The following is a 24,526-nucleotide window of genomic DNA, read 5'->3' on the forward strand; positions in this document are numbered from 1 at the left end:
TCCGTGATGCCAATTATATCATTAGTTAATTGCTGCATGCGCAGTTAATTCGTCCACCTTATTACGAATACTCCCTGCATTGAGGCACAGAGCCTTCTCACTCTTTGCCTCTCACTCCCCACTGTCCCCACACATTCTCTCTCTCTCTCTCTCCGCGCGCGCGCTCTCTCTCTCTCTCTCCGCGCGCGCGCTCTCTCTCTCTCTCTCCGCGCGCGCGCTCTCTCTCTCTCTCTCCGCGCGCGCGCTCTCTCTCTCTCCGCGCGCGCGATCTCTCTCTCTCCGCGCGCGCGATCTCTCTCTCTCTCCGCGCGCGCGATCTCTCTCTCTCCGCGCGCGCGATCTCTCTCTCTCTCCGCGCGCGCGATCTCTCTCTCTCTCCGCGCGCGCGATCTCTCTCTCTCTCCGCGCGCGCGATCTCTCTCTCTCTCCGCGCGCGCGATCTCTCTCTCTCTCCGCGCGCGCGATCTCTCTCTCTCTCCGCGCGCGCGATCTCTCTCTCTCTCCGCGCGCGCGATCTCTCTCTCTCTCCGCGCGCGCGATCTCTCTCTCTCTCCGCGCGCGCGATCTCTCTCTCTCTCCGCGCGCGCGATCTCTCTCTCTCTCCGCGCGCGCGATCTCTCTCTCTCTCCGCGCGCGCGATCTCTCTCTCTCTCCGCGCGCGCGATCTCTCTCTCTCTCCGCGCGCGCGATCTCTCTCTCTCTCCGCGCGCGCGATCTCTCTCTCTCTCCGCGCGCGCGATCTCTCTCTCTCTCCGCGCGCGCGATCTCTCTCTCTCTCCGCGCGCGCGATCTCTCTCTCTCTCCGCGCGCGCGATCTCTCTCTCTCTCCGCGCGCGCGATCTCTCTCTCTCTCCGCGCGCGCGATCTCTCTCTCTCTCCGCGCGCGCGATCTCTCTCTCTCTCCGCGCGCGCGATCTCTCTCTCTCTCCGCGCGCGCGATCTCTCTCTCTCTCCGCGCGCGCGATCTCTCTCTCTCTCCGCGCGCGCGATCTCTCTCTCTCTCCGCGCGCGCGATCTCTCTCTCTCTCCGCGCGCGCGATCTCTCTCTCTCTCCGCGCGCGCGATCTCTCTCTCTCTCCGCGCGCGCGATCTCTCTCTCTCTCCGCGCGCGCGATCTCTCTCTCTCTCCGCGCGCGCGATCTCTCTCTCTCTCCGCGCGCGCGATCTCTCTCTCTCTCCGCGCGCGCGATCTCTCTCTCTCTCCGCGCGCGCGATCTCTCTCTCTCTCCGCGCGCGCGATCTCTCTCTCTCTCCGCGCGCGCGATCTCTCTCTCTCTCCGCGCGCGCGATCTCTCTCTCTCTCCGCGCGCGCGATCTCTCTCTCTCTCCGCGCGCGCGATCTCTCTCTCTCTCCGCGCGCGCGATCTCTCTCTCTCTCCGCGCGCGCGATCTCTCTCTCTCTCCGCGCGCGCGATCTCTCTCTCTCTCCGCGCGCGCGATCTCTCTCTCTCTCCGCGCGCGCGATCTCTCTCTCTCTCCGCGCGCGCGATCTCTCTCTCTCTCCGCGCGCGCGATCTCTCTCTCTCTCCGCGCGCGCGATCTCTCTCTCTCTCCGCGCGCGCGATCTCTCTCTCTCTCCGCGCGCGCGATCTCTCTCTCTCTCCGCGCGCGCGATCTCTCTCTCTCTCCGCGCGCGCGATCTCTCTCTCTCTCCGCGCGCGCGATCTCTCTCTCTCTCTCCGCGCGCGCGATCTCTCTCTCTCTCTCCGCGCGCGCGATCTCGATCTCTCTCCGCGCGCGCGATCTCGATCTCTCTCCGCGCGCGCGATCTCGATCTCTCTCTCTCCGCGCGCGCGATCTCGATCTCTCTCTCTCCGCGCGCGCGATCTCGATCTCTCTCTCTCGCCGCCGCCCCCCCCCCCCCCCTTAGCGCTGTGTCCTATAAAGTAGCCTGTGGTGCTATGGTGTGTGATCTTGTCAACGGCTTTTTGAAAATTCACTTTGGCAAAGTCAACCTATAGTTGTGACGAAAAGTCATCGCCCTGAAATGTTAACTCTGTTTCCCTCTCTGCAAACGCTGCCTGACCTGCTGAGTATTTCCAGCATTTTCTGTTTTTATTTCAACCTATAATTTACCAGCTTTGACTTGTTGCACGTTTTGAATATTGGCACACCATGAGCCTGTCTCCAGTCCACAGGAACAATCCTTGACACTAGTGAGTTGTTAAATATATAAGCAAGGGACATAATTGATGAACAGGTCTACATTTTTGAGTATTCTTTAGTTAAATTCTGACAACCAGCAGCATGAGTTCCTTTGAGACCCCTTATTCTCTCCAGGATTATATCTGTGTCTGCTTTGACACTTGCAACTTTAGAGTAAACTGAACATTGCAAAAGGAAATAACAAACTACACACTAATGAGACTCCATGGATGAATAAAGCCTAAAGGAACAATGGAGGGTAAGGAAAGAGGCATACATTAAGTACATAGACAGCAGGGGAGTGCATAAGAGAGAATGCGAAGAAATTTGGAGAGAAATCAAAAAAACAATGAGGAAGGCGAAGAGGGACTATGAAATAAGGAACATAAAACAAAATAGTAAAATATTTTTCAGGCACATCAATTTAAAAAAAAAAAGGAAGGAAAGATGGATGGTTGCGATGGGAATAGGGCCATTCAGGGATGAACAGGATAATACCACAGGTCACGATAGGGAGACGGCAGAAATATTAAATCATTATTTCGCTTCGGTATTTACCAAGGAGATAGAACAGATGGACATGACATTGGATGATGAGATGACTAATGAGATAGGTGCATTTAAATTTTAAAAATGGATATATGAAATAAACTAATTAGAGACTGAGGATAAAACCCCTGGTCCGGATGGATTAAATCCACCCATTTTAAAAGAAACTAGGGAAGAGATAGCAGAGGCTTTACTACATACATTTAATAATTCGTTAGAAAGAGATGTAGTGCCTGAGGACTGGCGGATAGCGAACTTCATACCTATATTTAAGAAGGGGGATAGAACATGTCCAGGGAATTATACACCAGTCAGCTTAACATTGGTGGTCGGAAAAATAATGGAATCCCTACTAAAGGAGAGAATAGAAGAACATCTAGAAACCCAAAATATAATAATGAATAGTCAGCATGGATTTCAAAAGGAAAAGTCATGCTTGACGACTCTCATAAAATTTTTTGAAGAGGTAACAGAGAGTAAACAATGTTAATACAGTAGATGTAATTAGCTAGATTTTCAAAAAGGCTTTCGATAGGTATCCCATAATAGACTGATGAACCAGGTTAGAGAATGCGTTGTCAGAGGACAAGTAGCAGAATGGATAGCTAGCTGGCTTGAAGACAGACAGCAGAGAGTGGGAGTAAACTGTAGCTGCTCACTGGCAGACGGTGGTGTTCCACAAGGATCAGTGCTGGGACCACTGTTGTTCACAATTTAGATTAACGATTTAGACTTTGGAATCAAATAAAGATTTTCTAAATTTGCAGATAACACTAAATTAGGGTGGGGGTGGGGGGATAATAAATATTGAGGAGAACTGCAACAAATTACAGGAGGGCACTAATAAACTTGCAGAATGGGCAAATAATTGGCAAATGAAGTTCAACACAGATAAATGAGGTACAGGTGTGACGTCCGGGGACGAGGCCCTTCCGCCTTCCGGGTATTTCCGGATTTCGGAACGTCTTTGCCTGAGCCGAGGTAGGAAGTGGGGGGTCGGGCAGCTGAGGGGAGTGGGGGCCGGGGCGAGGTAGGTTGAGCCGGGCCGAGGTCAGGTGGGCGGCCAAGGCGGAGGAGTCCGGATTTCGGAACATTTTCTGGTTTACGGATGACCCCGGCATGGATCGGTCCGGATTCCAGAATATTCAGAACTCCGGATTTCGGACTCGGAACTCCGGATTTCGGACGCTCAACCTGTATTACATTTTAGTAGGGAGAATAGGGAGGTCACTTATTACTTGAAGGATGAGAGTGTAGGTTGGATAGAAGGACAAGGCGATCTCGGAATTGAAATACACAAATCACTAAAATTTCCGACACAGGTTAGCCACAGGCCATAAGAAAGCAAACCAAGCACTAGGATTTATTTCTAAAGGTATATAATTGAAAAGTAGGAAAGTTATGCTGAACCTGTATCGAACCTTGGTTAGACCACCACCTAGAATACATCATACAGTTCTGGTTGCCATATTATACAGAGGATATAGAGGCACTGGAGGGGATGCAAAGAAGATTTACAAGGGTGGTACCAGAAATGCGAGAGTATACATATCAGGAAAGGATGAACAGGCTGGGTCTCTTTCCTCTTGGAAAAAAGAAGGCTGAGGGTTGACATAATAGGTCCTTAAAATTATGAAAGGTTTTGATAGAGTGGATACAGAGAGAATGTTTCCACTTGTGGGGAAGAGCAAAACTAGAGGCCATCAATATAAGATAGTCACCAAGAAATCTAATTGGGAATTCAGAAGAAACTTCTTTACTGAAGAGTGGTGAGAATATGGAACTCGCTATCACAGAGAGTGGTTGAAGCGAAGACAAGCATATGAGGGAGACGGGTATAGAGAATTACGCTGATCAAGTTAGATGAAGAAAGACAGGAGTAGGTTCGAGTGGAGCATAAACGCCGGCATGGACTGGTTGGGCCAAATGGCCAGTTTCTGTGCTGTATATCTTACGTAATCCTGTGCATTAATGGTAATTGAGCATAGTCTATTGGAGTGAAGATTGATTCAATGTAGCCATGTAAAACCTCTGGCATATCCTGGAGCTTCACCTGAAACTGCCCTGGGGATTTGTTCAACAGCCCATGGAGTCCTCTGACTCCTAACAAAGTTAAACCCCATTTTAATATTGCTACTGCTGTTATCCACTTTCTACTTCTGCAGTTATATTTTGGCTGCTTTGTGGCATCTTTTATTGCCTCATCCTGAACCTGATGGCTATCCCTACTGTCCTTTTCATTCTAAAAATAATTTTGCTTAGGTCTGATTTGTCCTTGCACATAACCAGTTGGCTTTGTTTTACTAGGGACACATTTCCTTTTGTTTCTCTTCTGTTTAGTAATATCCCCACCTAGAAGGGTTGCTTGCCCCTTTGACCCAATTCAAGTCCTCTGCCATCTTTGCAAATCTAGCCCTCTTTGGAAAATTCAGAATTAATATAAAATTCTCGGCAACTTTTGTTTGTATTCTCAGGAAATGCCATCTTTTTAAGGTGGCTGCTAGAACATTCATTCAACTATTAATGCATAATACATTGTGAAATGAGAAAAGGGCCGTTTGCCTTTTTTATCGAACTTAACAAGTTATGCATTTAACAAACCCTCAACTATAAGAGTACAGAATTAAATCTCTGAATAGTCTGTAGTATTAATCTCTGGTAATTACCACAAGCATAAAATGGACAATTACCCATTTACCCTATTATATGTGAGTTTATCCGGCAACCTCCCTTGTCCGGCATCATTCCCGGCCCGGTGGGGGATGGGGGTGGCACATGCGCAGAACGTTGCTGGGTCGTTGTCAGCAGTACCCGGTAAGATCAGCTGGCACACTGCAAGAGCGTTATATGCCTGATAGAAAAAATGCTGTTTTCCAGTGCTGGCCATGTGACCTGGGACTGGCCGCTCCTCCTCTCCCTGCCGCCTCCGGTGCTCCCTCCGAGACCGGGTTGGTGTGCTGGCTAAGGATTCCCCGTAGCTGCAACAAGGCAAGTACAGCCTCGGGGAGCAATCCTTGTGGGCCAGGAGGAGCCTCCCAGCCCCACAAGCTCCCCCAGCAGTAGCCTGTCCCTCCCTAGGGTCAGGGATCGGACCTCCAATCTGGGGGAAGGGGATTGGATCCCTCCCCTCCGGGGATCAAACACCCGCACCCAGACTCTGGGATCGGACCCCCCCCCCCACCTCGGGGTCGGGGATCAGACCTCACCAGGGATCGATCTCGCCACCCCGGGTCAAGGATCGGACCCCCGTGGACAAATCTCACCTCCCCGGGTTCGGGGTCAGAGATCAGATCTTGCCAGGGATCGAATATTTAGCCTGTAGTGATAGTTACAGCATTTCAAGCTACAAATACAACGACTAAAATTAACAGCTCACTCACCATCAAGATTTGCATTTACTAAGCCTGTCCATCCTGCCTGATAGCTCATAGACTCATCGACAAATAACGCACTGGTTTTGGAAACTCTATAGTAGAATATACAATGGGTAAATTACAACTTAGAATGGTCGTCCTCTCCCTGCTGCCTCTGGGCAGACTGAGGCGCCAAAGCTGGGCCTGAAATGCTGACCTCCTGTCGTCCAGCAAATCCTCTTACCCGGCACAGGCCAGGTCCGGAAGGTGGTTCAACCTGTATTAACATGCAATTTGGCATTGTTGTCGAAGCTGAATCTTGTTCAGAAAGCTGTGTTCAGACTCCGACAACAGGAGAATGGAATGATTATGTGGAAAATAAGTTGACATTTAGATATCACAGTTCTGGGAGAGTTGAATTGAGTGACCTTGACTGACGCGAATGCGACAGTAATAAGGGTGTGTTTATAGTGCAATTGTTGCTGCAAAGTGGAACCAATGCTAAAATTGCTGTACAGGTATAACTTTGGAATCTGGTTCTGAAATTACTCTACAGAGAAGTGGTGCTAGATTTCCCTGAAGAAGGCAGTTCACATTGCATGGAGTGCAATTCCAGTACCATCTCAATCCTGGCTTAAAACTGCAGGGCACATTCCTTAAATTCGGTTGAGTTAATTTTACGATCTAGAGCATAAAGGCACTTCCACTCCAAAACATTTAAATTTTAACTAAATTAACTGGTGCTTGGTCTATGCCTGTAATTGTGCACGTGTTAAGCTTTCTTGGCAGGATTGCAAAGAAGCTAGGCAGTATAAATTAGGCACTGGCTAGATTAAATTGCAACTGATTTCAGACTAGCAACTGCCTTTTAAACACATCCTAAAACTTTATTCTTTCAGCCATTTTAACTTAAAAGACGGTTCCTTTGTGTTTTTCTTCTAGATGTATCGGGTGCAGCCCATTATATGTACAGTCTGTATGGCTTAGTACTATAACAGGTACTCTTCATCCTTTAAACCAGCAGAACTACCCAAATACCATTTGCTGTTATGGACTCTGTACAGTATTTGATATGAGGCAGATGAACAACAAGTTACTCTTCCAAGATTTTTTCCCTGACTAATATCTGAGTACGGCACAAGAAACTCCGTCTAACATCGCAGTCTAACTAGTTGAATCACACAGATGATGGTCCATTTGGTCTTCCAGAACTGGAAATTCCACAGTGTATATGTAATGAATCTTTTTCTTAGTTGGCCAGCTCTTCAAACAGTTTAAATAGCTTTATAGCTTTTTGGTGCAGATTTATTCAATATAAAATCTAGCATCTTTCATGTATCTAATCTCACTTAAATTTTCTCTTCTAGTTCTGTGCGTACAGTTCAAACCTCTTCAAGGCCACTGATTTGCGCTTTTTGTTTTGTGGTTTTCACATAGAAGCAAACTGATTACAATACCCAAAACACTGATGAAAATGAAGTAATCTCATGTAATAAACAGAAATCAACTTGTTCTGTTATTATAAAACTACTCTTCATATACATGTTAGTTGTGAATGACTTCTCTGTCTTCAGTTTAAGGTAGGATTCCAAATGTCACTATCCCCGGACCAGCCCACACTGCGATATGTGTGCGCACTAGGTCTGTGCAGCAGAGCTGGTCTCCAGTCGTCTTGGGTAATCCTTGCCACTGAACCAAGACCTAGCTCTGTCAAGCCCATGTGGTGGCTGATGTGCAACGGCCACCACACGTTAAAAAAAAATCCACGTACAGGCATCTTTCACCCTTGAGGATGTAGTTCAGGACCTTCATTGAAGCACCTGTGAACTCATCCTTTTTTGGCGTGGAAGCAAGTCATCCTTGTTTCGAGGGACTGCCTATGATGATAACTGTTTATCAAAAGATTGGGTGGTGCAGATGCCTTTCATCTTTGGAACCTGGATTTGAATTCCACCCAGATTGATGAGATGTTAATTTTTAATACTATCTCACTATTCCTGTAGAAAATAGTAACCAGTGGAAGGATTCATAGGTCTGACAGGTTTAAATGTTCCTTCTACGGCCGTAACCATCTTTCTACCAGCAGATCGGGTAGTTTGTCCTGTACCATGAGAGGGTTTTTATGGGCTCCTACAACCCATATTAGGAGGAGATCACCCGCATCCACGGTCCACAGGATGCGAGTATCCCCACTAGATGTCAACCCAGAATTTAGAAACAGATCTGAACTCGCTGAAAATGTTTGGAGTGGGGTTCGAATCTTGCACCTTCTGACTCGGAATGTTACTACTAAGCCGAAGATTTCTCCTTCGGCTGATAGGGTAAAACAACTCTTGTCAGAAGTGTCTTGCGCTAAATGAATTTGGCCAGTCTCAACCTATTTCATTGCGGTATGGACCCACAACACAAATAGCCCCAATTTGACACAGCTTTGGTAATCTCTTTCAGCCTATGGAGATATTCCAGTGGATACCTCATTGTCCATGCTAGGAGGTGTGTATTGCCGTACAAAACTTGCTGGGTGGTTTTGAGGAGAAGATTATTTCCAATGTTGGTAATTTATGTGCAGCCTGAGATGAGCTTCCATCTACATAGAAGTCCCATCACCATAGAAGCCCCATCACCAAGATCGCCTACTTCCACCTCCTTAACATCACCCGACTCTGCCCTGCTCAGCTCATCTATCTTTGTTACCTCTCGACATGACTATTACAATGTACTCCTGGCTGGCCTCCTATCTTCCACCCTCCATAAACTTGAGCTAATTTAAAACTCTGCTGCCTGTATCCCAACTCTTGTTCACCCATCACCCCTGTGCTCACTGACGTTCATTGGCCCCTGGTCCGGCAACGGTTCCATTTTAAAATTCTCATCATTGTTCTATGGCTTCACCCCTCCCTATCTCTAACCTCCTCCCAGATTTATAGCGCTCTGCCATTGGTGTCAATGCTGTCAGCTGCCTTGGCCCTAAGCTCTGGAATTCTCTCCTTAAACCTGACCAACTCTCCTCCTTAAAACCTACCGCTTAGACCCAGCTTTTGGTCATCTATCCTAATATATACTTAAGTGCCTTGGTGTCAAATTTTGTTCAATAACAGTCATATGAAGTGCCTTGGGACGTTTTACTACGTTAAAGGTGCTATATAAATCCATGTTGCTGTTTAATTCCACAGATGCATTGCTAAAGGACTGTTGACATGGAGAGGAGTGCTTTTACAGTCCTCTGACTTGTTTGCCTGGTGATTAATGTACATTTTATTGTTTTTGTTCTCATGCCTTTAAATGAAAATTTTAAAGCAAGTACTTTTTATTTTCTAATTGTCCATTTTCCCCGCCTGATTGGTTAAGGAACAACCAGCAATAATGAAATGTATGCTTTTATTCCAGGGTTAGCAGAGTTGGCGCATCGTGAATACCAAGCAGGAGATTTTGAGGCAGCTGAGAGGCACTGCATGCAGCTTTGGAGACAGGAGCCTGACAACACCGGTGTGCTGCTGCTTCTCTCCTCCATCCATTTCCAGTGTCGCAGGTTGGACAGGTAATGTATATCCGCTTTATGCAGGACCTTTGCAATTGGGAATGCAACAAACTTATTTTTAAAATGTTTAATTGTATCATTGTAATGATGTAGTCAAAATGAGCATAGATATTTTAACAACCTGCTTTCAGAGTAAACCGACATTTTTTTATTCGTTCCTGGAATGTGGATATCGCTGGCAAGGCCAGTATTTATTGCCCTTGAAAAGGTGGTGGTGAGCCGCTGCAGTCCTTGTGGTGAAGGTACTCCGAAGGTGCTGTTAGAGAGGGAGTTGCAGGATTTTGACCCAGTGACTGAAGGAATGGTGCTATATTTCAAAATCAGGACAGTGTTTGACTTTGAGGTGATGGTGTTCGCATATGCCTACTGCCCTTGTCCTTCTAGGTGGTAGAAATCATGGGTTTGGGAGATGCTGTCGAAGAAACCTTGGCGAGTTGCTGCAGTGCATCTTGTAGATAGTACACATTGCAGCCATGATGTGCCAGTGGCGGATGAGGTGCCAATCAAGCGGACTGCTTTGTCCTGGATGGCATCGAGCTTCTTGAGAGTTGTTGGAGCTACAGTCATCCAGGCAAGTGTAGAGTATTCCATCACACTCCTGACGTGCCTTGTAGATAGTGGAAAGGCTTTTGGGAATCGGGAGGTGAGACACTCGCCGCAGGATATCCAGGCTCTGACCTGCCCTTGTAGCCACAGTAGTTTTGTGGCTGGTCCAGTTAAGTTAAGGCACGGCTGGTTCTGGAGCACAAGTCTTCAGCATGACAGCCAAGATATTGTCAATGCTTTATCCAGTGTGCCGAGCCGTTTATTGATATCACGTGGAGTGAATTGAATTGGCTTCTGTGATGATGGGGACCTCGGGAGGAGTCCAAGATGGGTCATCCACTTGGCACTTCTGGTTGAAGATGGTTGCAAATCCTTCAGCCTTGTCTTTTGTACTCGCATGCTGGGCTCTGCCATCATTGAGCCACTTCCTCCCATCAGTTGCTTAATTGTCCTCTACCATTTGCGACCGGATGTGGCAGGATTGCAGAGCTTTGATCTGATCCGTTGGTTGTGGGATCGCTTCGCTCTGTCTATAGCATGCTGCTTCTGCTGTTTAGCATGCATGTAGCCCTGTGTTGCCATTACCCCAGGTTAGCATCACATTTTTAGGTACGCCTGTTGCTCCTCCTGGCATGCTCTTCTACATTCCTTATTGAACCAGGGTTGGTTGCCTGGCTTAGTGTTAATGCTAGAGTGAGGGATATGCCAGGCCATGAGGTTACAGATTGTGGTGGAATACAATCCTGCTGCTCATGGCCCACAGCGCCTCATGGATGCCCAGTTTTGAGCTGCTCGATCTGTTCTGAACCTATCCCAATTAGCACGGTGGAAGGTGTCCTCATTGTGAAGACTTGTCTTCGTCTCCCCAAGGACTATGCGGTGGTCGCTGCTATGGACTGCCATCTGCGACAGCTAGATTGGTGATGACGAAGTCAAGTAGGTTTTTCCCTTGTGTTGGTTCTCTCGCTACCTGCTGCAAGCCCAGTCTGGCAGCTATGTCCTTCAGGACTCTTGCCAGCTCGGTGACTGGTGGTGCTGCTGAGCCACTTTTGGTGGTGGACCTTGAAGTCCTCCTCCCACCCAGAGTAGATTCTGTGCCCTTGCTACCCTCAGTGTTTCTTGGTCAACGTGGAGGAGTACTGATTCATCAACTGAGGGAGGGCCGTAATCAGCAGGAGGTTGCCTTGCCCATGCTTGACCTGATGTCATGAGACATCATTGGGTCTGGAGTTGATGTTGAGGACTCCCAGGGCCACTCCTCCCGACTGTATAGTATTGTGCTGCCACCTCTGGCAGACAGACCCAGGGATGGTGATGGAGGAGTCTGAGACATTGGCAGAAAGGTATGATTCTATTAGTATGACTGTCAGGATGTTGCTTGACTAGTCAATTTTGGCACAAGTCCCCAGATGTTAGCGAGGAGGACTTTGCAGGCTTGACTGGGCTGAGTGTGTCATTGTCATTTCTGAAGCCGGTGCCGAGGTCGATGCCGCATGGTCCGTCCGATTTTATTATTTTTTCTTGTAACGATGTGTTACAACTGAGTGGCTTGTTAAGCCATTTCAGAAGTCATTTAAGTGTCAACCACGTTACTGTGGGTCGAGAGTCACATAGGCCAGACCAGGTAAGGACTTTCGCGAGCTAGATGGGTTTTTACGACAATCCAGCAGTTCCAAGGTCATTTAGCTGTTTATTACAGATTTATTTAATTAACTGAATTTAAATTCCACAGCTGCCGTGATGATATTTGAACTCGCGTCTCCAGATTTTTAGTCCAGGCCACTGGATTGCTAGTCCAGAAACATAACCACTACGTTACCGTTTCCGATGGTAAAAGTAGGAGATATATGACATATACCGAGAGTCCATTTGAACATTTGTTGTGAGGAAGAAAAAAAATCAGGATTTAATTACAAAAAAACTTGCTTTGTTCTACCATGGATTTTTAATTTTTTTACAGGTCTGCTCACTTTAGCACCCTTGCTATCAAACAGAACCCCATGTTGGCTGAGGCCTACTCCAACTTGGGGAATGTCTACAAAGAGCGTGGCCAACTTCAGGAGGCTATTGAACACTATCGACATGCCCTCCGGCTCAAACCAGACTTCATCGATGGATACATCAACCTGGCAGCAGCACTGGTTGCAGCAGGAGACATGGAGGGAGCAGTGCAAGCCTACGTATCTGCTCTGCAGTACAATCCTGTACGTTAGCAGGCATTTTTGGTCATGCTGTAAAATTCCAGTTTTAGGTGTAACGATATTTAGTTAACCACTTTCATTCCAAGTGATCATGTAAATTTATTAACCTGCAAAATCACCTTGCACGGCTTTAATTTTGTTTCTGAATGAAATTCTGTTACTGTCGTTTATTATTCTACTTTGAACACACTTATTTTCAGACTTTTTGATGCAGCCTTGTGCTGGAAATAGCTTCCATAAACTTCCTATTGCATGTCCATCTAGGACTACTCTACCTATATTACAATTTCTGACTGGATTATCTAGAGCTGAGTGGGGAAAATCCCAACCGCTTGTCCACCCCTTCCGATTCCATTAACTAGCTAAGCTGCCCAGTCAGTCATCAACAATGCTCTTGAGTATCTGTTTTGTACAGGTATCATTTTCAAATCTGCCATGGAGGTTTGGCTCAATTCCAATTTTTCATCAGCGAGCATGTCATTTTGAAGTAAACTTGACCCCATAACGATCCCATTTACCTTCTCTCTATCTTCCTGGTCACTGGGGAAATTACTTGACAAGTGCAGGTTTGAGCCTTCACTAGAGGAACAGAAGATGCAAAGTACCTCCAGATCTGCATGATGAGCAGTACAATTTGCTGTAAATTGTATGTGTGCCATCATGCCCCTGACCAGAGCACAGAAACACAGATTGCCACATTGAATAATGATTCCACTAGTTGGAAATGTGGGACCTTTATAGCAACAGTTCAGCTCTCTCAAAGAAGTCTCGTATCCATCCTTCTAGTGAAGGCTCAAACCTGTACTTGCTTTCCTGTTTGGCAGGTAAGGGAAAAGAGAGAAGTTAAACAGCGTCTTTCTGATGTGGAATTGGCTCCAGGAAGACATGCCTAATCCAGTTATGGTAGACATTAAATCCTGGGTATATGAGCATGTATTCCCAAACGGCCTCCACATACTGCCTTCCAGTAGCTGTTGTCCCAAGCAAAGGATATGTGTTTTCAGCATAGTGAAAAGAGAGCATGCAATATGCCAGCCACCTTGAGGCACTATGCAGAATAGCAACATGGCTGGTTTCAATGTCAGTTAGTTGGAAATGCTTTCAAAGTTTACTTGGGTGCAGTATACATTTATAACCAATCTGAGGAAGTATCAGACCACACTCTCTCATAAGGTAATCCTAGTTTTATGTATTTTAAAAAAAAAAAAGAAAAACAAAAGTTTAGATAAACATCAAGCTGTGATTCATGTTTATGATTAAAGTGCTTTGACACTATAGCAATAAGTTCAGAGTTAACTGGAACCAGAACCCATCATCTGCCATTGAAATGAATTTCTCAACTGCACTGCTGTTTGGAATGGCTCCTGGGGTTTGCAGTTTTCCCCAGGTCAGGAGCTAATTGGTTTAATGCCAATTTTTCAATTGATGAATCCGCTATCACTCGAGAAATGTTCTTTCCTTACAAATGGAGAAATAAGAATTATATATTCTGATATCTGCTAATAATCAATTTATGTTGCAGTGGTGTGTGCATACTAGGCCCGTGCAGCAACAGAGCTTGGTCTCCAGTCGTCTTGGATTTCCTTGCCTCTGGACCAAGACCTTGCTCTGTCTAGCTGGTGTAGTGGCTGGTGTGCAACAGCCACCCCACGTTAAAAGAATTCATGCATAGCTATCTTCCACCCTTCAAAATGAAGTTCGGGACCTGGAACGTCAGGTCCCTCAGGAAATACCTGAGAACTCTTTTTTTTTGGTGTGGAAGCAGGTCATCCTTGACCCCGAGGGACTAATACTACGTGGAACGAGATACATGGAACAACTTAAATATCTATAGTCTTCCATCCATGAAAAGACATCTGAGAGGATTTTTTTTTTTTTTAAAGAGGTATATTTAGGATCGAGGACATAAGTTGGAATAATACTTTCAGATAAGCCACAGCAGCAGAGAATAGGGCACAGGATCAGGGTTGTGAATTACCAATTTAAGACGCAGGAAATATTTTTTTTTATATAGAAGCTGGTAAACAGCCCAACCTTGGTGGGGTGGGAAAATTATTGGAAAAAATTCTGAGGGGCAGGATAAATCTTAATTTAGAAAGACGCGGATTAATCAAGGACAGTCGGCATGGATTTGTTAAGGGAAGGTCGTGTCTGCCGAACTTGATTGAATTTTTTTGAGGAGATACAAGGCTGGAAAGTGGGATTAAGCTGGATAGGTCTTTGTCGGTTGGCTGTAAATTTCTATGATTCTATGAGTGCCTTGCCAGGAAGAATGGTTGAGAGTGCATGTTTTAGCAGCAAATTGGTTGAATGAGCAGAGAAAAATTGGAGATGTAAATAATGGTACCTGATTCAATTGAGATTCATGGTTTAAAAAAAAAATTATATTATTGAAAACTAGTTAAATGGAAAAAAAATTGCTCCTTGGATACTCAGATTTCATGAATCATGAATAAGCCTATTGTTCTCTTACAGGATTTGTATTGTGTTCGCAGTGACCTGGGGAATCTACTTAAAGCCCTGGGTCGCTTAGAAGAAGCCAAGGTAAGTGTTGTTATTACTAATTGGCTACCATATTGTGAAGATAAACTTTCACAGATCATTCATAATAGCAATCCATTATCCTGACTGATAGATACATTGACTGGATAGCAACCAAGAAAAATGACCAACTGTATACTTTAGCACTAGAGATGACCGGAGCATTCTGACTGAACAAGTATAGTAAGAAAGTAAGACTCCCATGGCTAAGTAAGGACACTTCCTGAAAAGGATTGGCTGAAACAGTCTGACTTAGTGCAGTCCTCTGGAGACAATGTCAGCATCTTTCATCACATGCACCCCTCACACAGACCATCAACATTAATGGGAAGAAAGGCTGCATTAGCAATGCCTGAAATCATCATTCAAGATCCCAAATTTTGAGTTATAGCTTTGTTTCTTCAGTGCTGGTTTGGTCTTGAGAAATGAACCGATGTACCAGATTTGCTCAGTTAATAAGGTGGCTTCTAGCAGTTGAATTTCTTTCTGATGTGGTTTAGTCCTGGATTTAAAGTGGTGTTTATCACCCATACTTCAAATTCTCATTTTAATGTGTATAGATATATATATGTATGTGTGTGTGTATGTATGTATATATATATATACATATAAATAATAACTGTTTGGAGAGTTAAAAGCCACCTTATGCAAAGCCAGTAAGGGGCAAAGAATGGGAGGAAAAGGGGACCTTGTCCAAAGTCCCTCAGCCTATCATTCAGAGTCCTGCGCGCTTGCAAAGTGGAGTGTCTGCGCAGCGTAGCTGTCCATTTGACTTTGTGTATGTGTGCTTATGTGGGGGGAAGAGGGAGGATGTACAGGGGAATGAAAGATCATTGGGTAAAGAGTGCCTCAGCCCACAAGCCGTTGAATGGAGAGCTAACTTTCAGTGCATTCCACTGCGGCTTCAATCTGTATAAAGTGAGACTGCGCTTGCTCCTGGATGCTGACTTCTTTATTTCAGCGGTGGAAGGCAATAGTTAGATGTGTTGTTCAATGAAGTATAAAATGAGATTTCATTTAAAGCTCTGATCGGTACATTTAAAAGACACAACCAGCAGATTTGCAGTGTTGTTGGATTCTAAATTCTAAATCTTATAATATCTGAAGGCCCTTTCTTCCTTGAATTTGAGGCTGTCTCTGGCACATAAAGGGGTCTGAGAATAATCCACCCAGATTCTCGTGCCTGGGTGTGTTTCCAATTTGGATAGGCAAAATTTATTTACAACCTCTCCAAATGGATAGGTGTAACCAAACCTTTTTTTTAATTTACAAAATCATTTATGCGTTGGGTGACTAAAAGCTTTCAGAGAGGACCACCGACTTTTATCTTGTTTCACAAAGTTGGTGCCCTGATATGTCATTCAGATGCAGTTGTACATTGCAACACTTTGATTGCATGAACTGAAGCTAAACACATTGACTACATTTGAATATAAATGTGAAATTGTATCTATTTTTCTTTCAGAAGATTGCATTTTAGAACAAATCCAGGAATATGTTGTTGGACTCTTTACTAACTATTTTGTCTTTCTTATTTGTGTTTTTCGTTTTCATGATTGATATTATACATAGAAGGTTTCAGGCGGGTGAAAGCTCTCCCCTGTAGGTGCCTCGCTGACCGGAGCTCGAGGCCAGGATCTAGGGGTGACACCGTCTGCTCTTCCCATCATCGACTACCCTGAAAATGAGATGAAATAATGGTAACGGGTTTGTAGCACTGCCACAAACAATTTGCCTCCATGCCTGAGTTCTTCTGTCTCGTGGCTTCCAAAAAGTGTCTAAATAAATAAGTATTTATATTTTCTTTTTTAAAATGGGAAAAAAACTGTAATTTGGAAGAAAAATTGTTCAACTTGATACATGTTTTTAAAGTAGTAGCCACTGTCTTAGAGACAACTAGTATTAAAAAGTAAAATTGACAATAGCTCTACAAAGTACCAGTAAAGCTTCTAACTACTGATTTTGTTAATTTCTTTCCTCTTTGTTTGGTTTGCAGCATTCTGCTCTTCTGCTCATGCGCTGTGAGCCTGCAGTAACGCATAGGCTGCGCGGCGATGCGCCTGCGTGCGCCAGCGTTATTCAGTAGATGACTGGCTGAGCATCTACCTTGGTTAGTTCTGATTGAGATGCCCAGGTTGTCCCCGGTGCCAGTTAATCCTGATTGGCATCAAAAGAACAATGTCTGCAGCATGGCTTTGCACAGCTGCCACAATGTAGTGGTGTACTTTTATTTTTTTTTTAAATTCTATTTCTTCTGTGAATTCTAGCTCAAGTTTTTTTTTCTTTTTGATTGAAATTGTGATTTTTAGTTTCAATATTTGACTTTAATATTAATTTATTTCTTGGGTACAGTGAAATTGGCATTGTGTAGTCCATTCACAGCCTGGGCAAGTTAGCACCTGTATATCTCGTGATTCCTTTGTTGCTGTGTCTGTGGTATGAAGTGCTGCGGACTACCTGTGGTAAAATCTCAGCTAGCTATTTACTACTCAGCAGTTTTGCGTCTGCGCATGCGGTGCGCTGTGCTGCGTTTTTTTTGTTTTTTTTTTCTCAAATCTGCGCCTGCGAACTGCCAATGCCGCCACTGCAACATGTTGCAGAGCTGTGCATGGCGCATTGGCAATAGCGCTTTGCGTTACAGGGACCTTTATCCTCGTCCAGCACTGTCATTTGAGGTTGTGTGCTCTGCACCACATTCTTACAGATAGTGAAAACCCCTAGTTTTAAGAAACTCACGGGCAGCTGTTAATGTGTGTGATCAGAACCTTTCAAAATCCTTGGTATAATGAACTTTCTGTGAAACCTAAGATGGTCAAGCCACTAATAAATTTATGGAGAAATAGGTTAATATGGAGAAATAGGTTAATATCTGATAATAAAACTGCTGCATAAACTCATTGGATACAAAAGTGCTGAAATTGGGCTGGTTGATAGGTTCTACAATTGATTTCTGCAGGGGACAGTGCAGAAGTTTTATCTTTTTGTTTAAAAAGTTTGATTGTGGAGAAAGTTGAAATGGAAGAGAGAAATGTATTACTCCACACTTCATAACTGAAAAATGGCTGTCTGCATGTGGGTTGAGGTTTTTTGCGCATGCTCTCATGGGGCCAGCGAGTGAATTCAGCGCTAGCCTTTGCTGCAGGTTCACTTTTGCCCGATTTGAGAATGAGAACTAATAAAGTTTTCTTTTCCCTTCTTTCAATCTTTGTTACAAATCTCCCATCCCATCGTTCTGGTCCCCTCTCTTGCTTCAATTAAACTAATTAAGGCTTGTTACCTGAAAGCGATTGAAACTCAGCCCAACTTCGCTGTTGCCTGGAGCAACCTCGGGTGTGTGTTTAATGCCCAGGGAGAGATCTGGCTAGCTATCCACCATTTTGAAAAGGTAAGTGATCAGCCCTTTCAATAGCATGCTTAAATATTCCCTCCATGCAGAAACGTGATGGGTAACGGGTGCATTTTGTTCACACAAAAAAGTTAAAGCTTTTATTTACATTCAGTGACAGTTTTTGATTTCCTGAAAGTTAAGTATGGATGAGTAGGCCATTTTGGCCACCTAGCTTATCCTTCTATAGAAACCTACCATTTCTATATCACAATATCCAACTATGCCTTGAATGTTTTGAGTTTATCACTTCCCAGAAGACCATTCTAGGTGCTAATTATTCTTTGCTTGCAAAAGTGCCTCTTTACACCAAATCCGAACTTGCTTAATTAATGTTGAAAATAAAGAAAAATATTGTTTCTGAGCGGCATCTACTTTTCTTCTTCAGTTCTCTCTCTCTCGCTCTCTCTCGCTCTCTCTCACTCTCTCTCGCTCTCTCTCGCTCTCTCTCGCTCTCTCTCGCTCTCTCTCGCGCTCTCTCTCGCTCTCTCTCGCTCTCTCTCGCTCTCTCTCGCTCTCTCTCGCTCTCTCTCGCTCTCTCTCGCTCTCTCTCGCTCTCTCTCTCTCTCTCACTCTCACTCTTTGCCACATCCATTTAGTAGACAAATGGTCTATCTTGCCTGAGGCTGACTTTATCTAATATTTTCTATCCTTCTTTGGGGAAGCATCTGGCCTCTGCTCACCGATTGAATTAGGTTAGGAGCTCAGCAAAATGGTCTACATCACCCAACTTATTTTTTCGGAATTGTTTGTGTTTTAGGAGAGTGTCCAGGCGATGATGTGTTGTGTGTTGTAGATGGTATGAGGCGTGGGATTTGGAAGCCCGAGTAAATTCACAATGCTGGTATATGATTTGTTTTTTTTATATCCAGTGTAAACTGTGACTTTTGTTCATGCATCGGTAAGTCAAAAAAAATGCTTCACTGCTTTAGAATAGGTAGGCTGTGATGTGGCACTAAAAGTTCCTGATCATGGTGCTGCTACTGGAACCGGTTTCCAGCTCTCCATAATCTATCAGTGGTGTGCTGTGGTATGGTATTGAAAATACTCAGAAGCATTCTCAATTTAAAAAAAAAAATTAATTTAATGTCTGACTTCACAATATTGGATCTTTATTAAAAGTTGTGGTAGTAGGGCCTTCTATGCATCAGATCAGTAAGTGAAACTTGTATTTGACTACGTTTGGATCACCTTTCTATTGAGTACGGTAGTGTAGTGATTGTGGTACTGGAATAGCAGCCCAGAGGTTATGATGTCAAGTCTCACTGAAATTTAATTCACCTGGTAATTTGTGAGTTATGCAGCAGAAAACGTGACTATGCAATCTGCCAGATTATCATAAAACCCACTTGGTTCGCTACTGTCCTTCAAGGGAGAGAAGCTATCAATGGGACCTAATCTGGCTCCTGGACAGTGCTCCATCCCTACAAAGTGGTTTACTCAATACCGAATGAAGTGGCGTAACCAGTCACTCGATTGCACGGACAATCATTACAGGTAGATCCACTACCTTAAAGAAATTAGGGATAAACAGTGTTGCCCATGTGTCAAGAACAAACCGTTGTGGTGAAGATTGTTGTTTCAAGGCAGATTGCTGATTTGTAGTAACTGGCTGTTTTGGTGTTCAGTTTGATGTTTGCATGTTACTCTAGCCCTATTTTGTAACCAGTTTGCCAGTTTTTGATACGAGACCCCCTTCTTCCCTCCCCTCCTGTCTCCCCAAAGTGCAAAAAATGATGAACCAGAAAGTATGAATTTTTTTTCAGTGTTTGTGCTGCTGGATTAGTTTTATTAAATACTGTAGGGTCCAATTTTAGTATACTGGAGCTTTGAAAAAGATGCAGTTACCATTCATCTCAAGATCTGGTGAAAATGGTTTTCTTAAATTTCACCATGTCCTTTCCCAAGGATACTTGCTGATGCTGGGTGTCCGCAGGTTATTTGACCATAGGGGGAATTAACAACTGAGCCTAATATTGTTCTTGTACTTGTCTGATCTTTGAATATGTACACTTTCTAGGAGATTGGGTTGGTGTCATTCAGGAGTCTGATCCCTGGCTGTTCAATCTTCAATTGTCCTGCACTAAGTCCAGCTTGCCATCATTGATTCCTCCCTGATATACATCAGCCTCTCAACCCCAATACATCAAGTTTCAAATCCTTGTCTTTAAATCCCTCCATGGCCTCACCCATCGATCTTTCCTTTCCTATATTTCTTTGCCCTTCCCCAGAACCTTCCATTCTGTGACAGTGTCTTGTGCACTCCTCCCTCTTTTTATCCCAGTAGCAGAAATTTTGGTCGTCTAGGTCCTATTTTTTGGAATTCATTCCAAGCTCCCTATGTATGCCTCTTAAAGCGATTTAAAACTCACCTCTAAGCTTTTGCTTGCCAATTCTAATCTCCCCTTTCCCAGATGTCTATATTCCATGTGTCCGAAACATCATTACATTTTTTATGTTAAAAATGCTCTATAAGTGTCTTTGTTTTTCTTCTTCCCCAACACCCCCCCCAATGTTTGTGGCACTGAAATTGGTAGGCTCCGGTGAGATAAACTAACTCTGCGCAGACCAGGGAATGAACCTGGGACTTCTTCCGTTTGTGTGGCTGAGTACTGGTTTTGGTCTTCTTACCCAAGGAAGGATATACTTGCCACAGCGGGAGTGCAATGAAGGTTCACCAAACTGATTCCTGGGATGGGGGGATTGTCCTATGAGGAGAGATTGAGTGGACTAGGCCTATATTCTCTCAAGTTTAGAAGAATGAGACGTGATCTCATTGAAACTTACAAAATTCTTACAGGGCTTAACAGGGTAGATGCAGGGAGAATATTTCTCCTGGCTGGGGAGTCTAGAACCAGGAGTCATAGTCTCAGAATAAGAGGTTGGGCATTTAAGACTGAGATGAGGAGAAACTTCTTCATTCAGAAGGTGGTGAATCTTTGGAATTCTCTACCCCAGAGAGTGATGCTAAGTCGTTGAGTATATTATAGACCGAGATCAATAGATTTTTGAATATTAAGGGAATCAAGGGATATGGGGATAGTGCAGGAAAATGGAGTTGAAATGGAACATCAGCCATTATCTTTTTGAATAGTGGAACAGGCTCGAGGGGTCGAATGGCCTACTCCTCCTATTTCTTGTGTACTACACTAGACTGATCCATTGGGTGTTTGTACCATGTTTTAGATACAGGTACTATAATTAATCACTAATTCATTGAACGCAGCAACCAACACTGCAGTAAGGCTCAGACTAAATTAGTGTTATCATGCGGGACGATGATTGTAAGAGTGGGTAACTAAGTAGAGGTTTGGTGTGTCTTGCTTGGATGTAGGAAAATCGGAAGGTATTCCCATGAGTCACATATTTGTTCATGAGTTGTTCGAAGTAACTTTGCTGTTCCATTCCTGCCCCGTAAGTATTGCAGAAGGTTTTGTTAATTAGTATTGTAACTGAAATTGTCAGATTTTGTGTTGCTTCAGGGTCCAATATATGTCCCAGGATAAATTCACAAACATCCAAAGTCTATAGATAAGACTGGAGGGGCAGATTTGTGATGTTATTGTTGTACAGTTCCTTGTGCTCCACCTAAACCCAATGTATATTAGGATTTTTCAGTTTGTTTCTTCCCGATGTTTTTTTAACCTTGATCTTCAGTTTTACAGAACACTAATGGTATCAGCCTTCTAATATTTTGTCAAGTTATGTAGAAATGCAACATCTTTATTAATTGGACTTTATGATGAATTATAACTGATTAAATTCCAGGCTGTTACCTTGGATCCCAACTTCTTGGATGCTTACATCAACTTAGGAAATGTCTTGAAGGAAGCTCGCATTTTTGACAGGTGAGCAAAAAGTATTAAATATTTTCAAAATGTTTTAACCTGAAGTTTATGGCCTACCAATACATTCCCTAAGTGGCTATTCAGAGTATTGTGTTAGCATGTTATACAATTGTGGACACATCACAACTGATCCTATTGGGGTTTGACAATGTGATTGTTGTGCTCCTCCCCTCTCTCCTCTGAAGGGTGAGTCACAGCATTCTGACACAAAATGCATTGAAATCCCCTATGTCAACAGCCGTTACTGTATTTTTACAGTAGATTTACCTGAAATACATGTTGGCTGCTGTGGATAGTGCTGTGATGGGGAGGGGTTTAACTCCCGTTAATTAAAGCCTATCCAGTAACACGATAAGCTTTCAACTTAAGTCTGCATGCAATTCCATGCACTGGCCATCAGCCGGCTCCACACCAATGCAACTCCAATATTGGCAAGAATTTACTTACTTCCTTTGGAATGGTAAGTACTAATAATGTATTTTACATTTTTATATCTCCATATTTAAATGATTATTATATCTGGACTTATTGTCTTAATCTTTTTAGCTTGCCATGTCCAACACTGCACATTCTAGCCTAAATCTCCAGTCCACTGTTTATCAACTGAGCAGCAGGATAGTAATTGCAGTAAATCTTGCTTCCCCTTCCTCCCCACCTCTCTTCCTCGTTGATGCCTTCCATTTTTTGTTTATACCTGTACTTTTAGAATGACTGCCTCAGGAATGGGGTAGAGATTAGAGGGTCGAGAAAAGCTGAAGAAGAAAATGATAAAAGCGAGGAGGAGGTGGAACGAATGAGCAGGACAGAGGGCAGAGACCAAGGGGAGGGAGAATGAATGACAAAATGTGTTGAGATATAAAAAAACCTATGAATGATGGATTATTGTATACATAATCTCTTGGATGTGCCTACGCACACAGCTCTGATAAAAGACTTGCATCTAGCACACACTTTGTCACAAATTTTTCCATCATACTTTGTTGATTCGCTCAAAACAAAATGGCATCAAATCGGAACTGAAAAGGTAGGAAATGCACACATCAAATGTGAGTTAAGTGGCTAGAAAGCTGCCAATACAAACATAACAACTAACAGAAACAAAAAGTCCTGATTGACCAGTCAGAAAAGCAAAAAAAATTAACCAGCTGAATCAGTCAAAACAGTTTATAAAACCATTTTTCTCTTTCGATAACTTAAATTTATGATGTTTTAAACAAAATAAAAATAGTTTAACAATAACCTAATTAAATTTAAATGTGCAATTGTCAAAATGTATTCTTTTAATAGCTTTATTCAATTACATTTTTATTTGAAGGCCTTTGACTAGATAACCCCCTCTTTCCTCCCCGCCCCACCACTCTCCACATTCAGCTCCAAATTCAGTTTTTAAATTCTGAGACAGGAAACCATATTTAGGGCTTAAAAATAAATTTATTATACAAAACCTTGGAAAATGCATATTTTGAGCACTTGGTGAGGTTGTTTGAAATTAATCAATTTATGTTGAAACATAAGAAATAGGAACAGGACTCGGCCATATGGCCCCTCGAGCCTGCTCCGCCATTCAATAAGATCATGGCTGATCTGATTATGGACTCGGCTCCACTTCCCCGTCCGCTCCCCTTATCCCCTTATCGTTTAAGAAACTGTCTATTTCTGTCTTAAATTTATTCAATGTCCCAGCTTCCACAGCTCTCTGAGGCAGAAAATTCTACAGACTTACAACCCCCTGAGAGAAGAAATTTCTCCTCATCTCTGTTTTAAATGGGCAGCCCCTTATACTAAGATCATGCCCTCTAGTTCTAGTCTCCCCCATCAGTGGAAACATCCTCTCTGCATCTACCTTATCAAGCCCCCTCATAGTCTTATATGTTTCGATAAGATCACCTCTCATTCTTCTGAATTCCAATGAGTAGAGGCCCAACCTACTTAACCTTTCCTCATAAATCAACCCCCTCATCCCCGGGATCAACCCAGTGAACCATCTTTGAACTGCCTCCAAAGCAAGTATTTCGTAAATATGGAAACCAAAACTGCACGCAGTATTCCAGGTGTGGCCTCACCAATACCCTGTATAGCTGTAGTAAGACTTCCCTGCTTTTACACTCCATACCCTTTGCAATAAAGGCCAAGATTCCATTGGCCTTCCTGATCACTTGCTGTACCTGCATACTATCCTTTTGTGTTTCATGCACAAGTGGCCCCAGGTCCCACTGTACTATGGCACTTTGCAATCTTTCTCCATTTAAATAATAACTTGCTGTTTGATTTATTTTCTGCCAAAGTACATGACCTCACACTTTCCGACATTATACTCCATCTGCCAAATTTTTGCCCACTCACTTAGCCTGTCTGTCCTTTTGCAGATTTTTTGTGTCCTCCTCACACGTTGCTTTTCCTTCCATCTTTGTATCGTCAGC

The 24,526-nt window shown here is 43.9% G+C and overlaps 1 protein-coding gene across 5 annotated transcripts in view; it reads left to right on the forward strand.

The window, feature by feature from the left end:
- ogt.1 (O-linked N-acetylglucosamine (GlcNAc) transferase, tandem duplicate 1) overlaps positions 1 to 24,526 on the forward strand; it is a 98,703-nt gene that overhangs the window by 6,779 nt on the left and 67,398 nt on the right. For all 5 annotated transcript variants that reach the window (XM_070882602.1, XM_070882597.1, XM_070882598.1 and 2 more), the window contains exons 2-6: positions 9,435 to 9,585; positions 12,092 to 12,335; positions 14,808 to 14,876; positions 18,142 to 18,258; positions 22,027 to 22,106. In XM_070882602.1, the coding sequence (XP_070738703.1) occupies positions 9,435 to 9,585; positions 12,092 to 12,335; positions 14,808 to 14,876; positions 18,142 to 18,258; positions 22,027 to 22,106 (661 nt within the window). The remainder of the gene's footprint in view (positions 1 to 9,434; positions 9,586 to 12,091; positions 12,336 to 14,807; positions 14,877 to 18,141; positions 18,259 to 22,026; positions 22,107 to 24,526) is intronic.

Source organism: Pristiophorus japonicus, chromosome 6, assembly GCF_044704955.1.
Source record: "Pristiophorus japonicus isolate sPriJap1 chromosome 6, sPriJap1.hap1, whole genome shotgun sequence".
NCBI classification, from domain to species: domain Eukaryota; kingdom Metazoa; phylum Chordata; class Chondrichthyes; family Pristiophoridae; genus Pristiophorus; species Pristiophorus japonicus.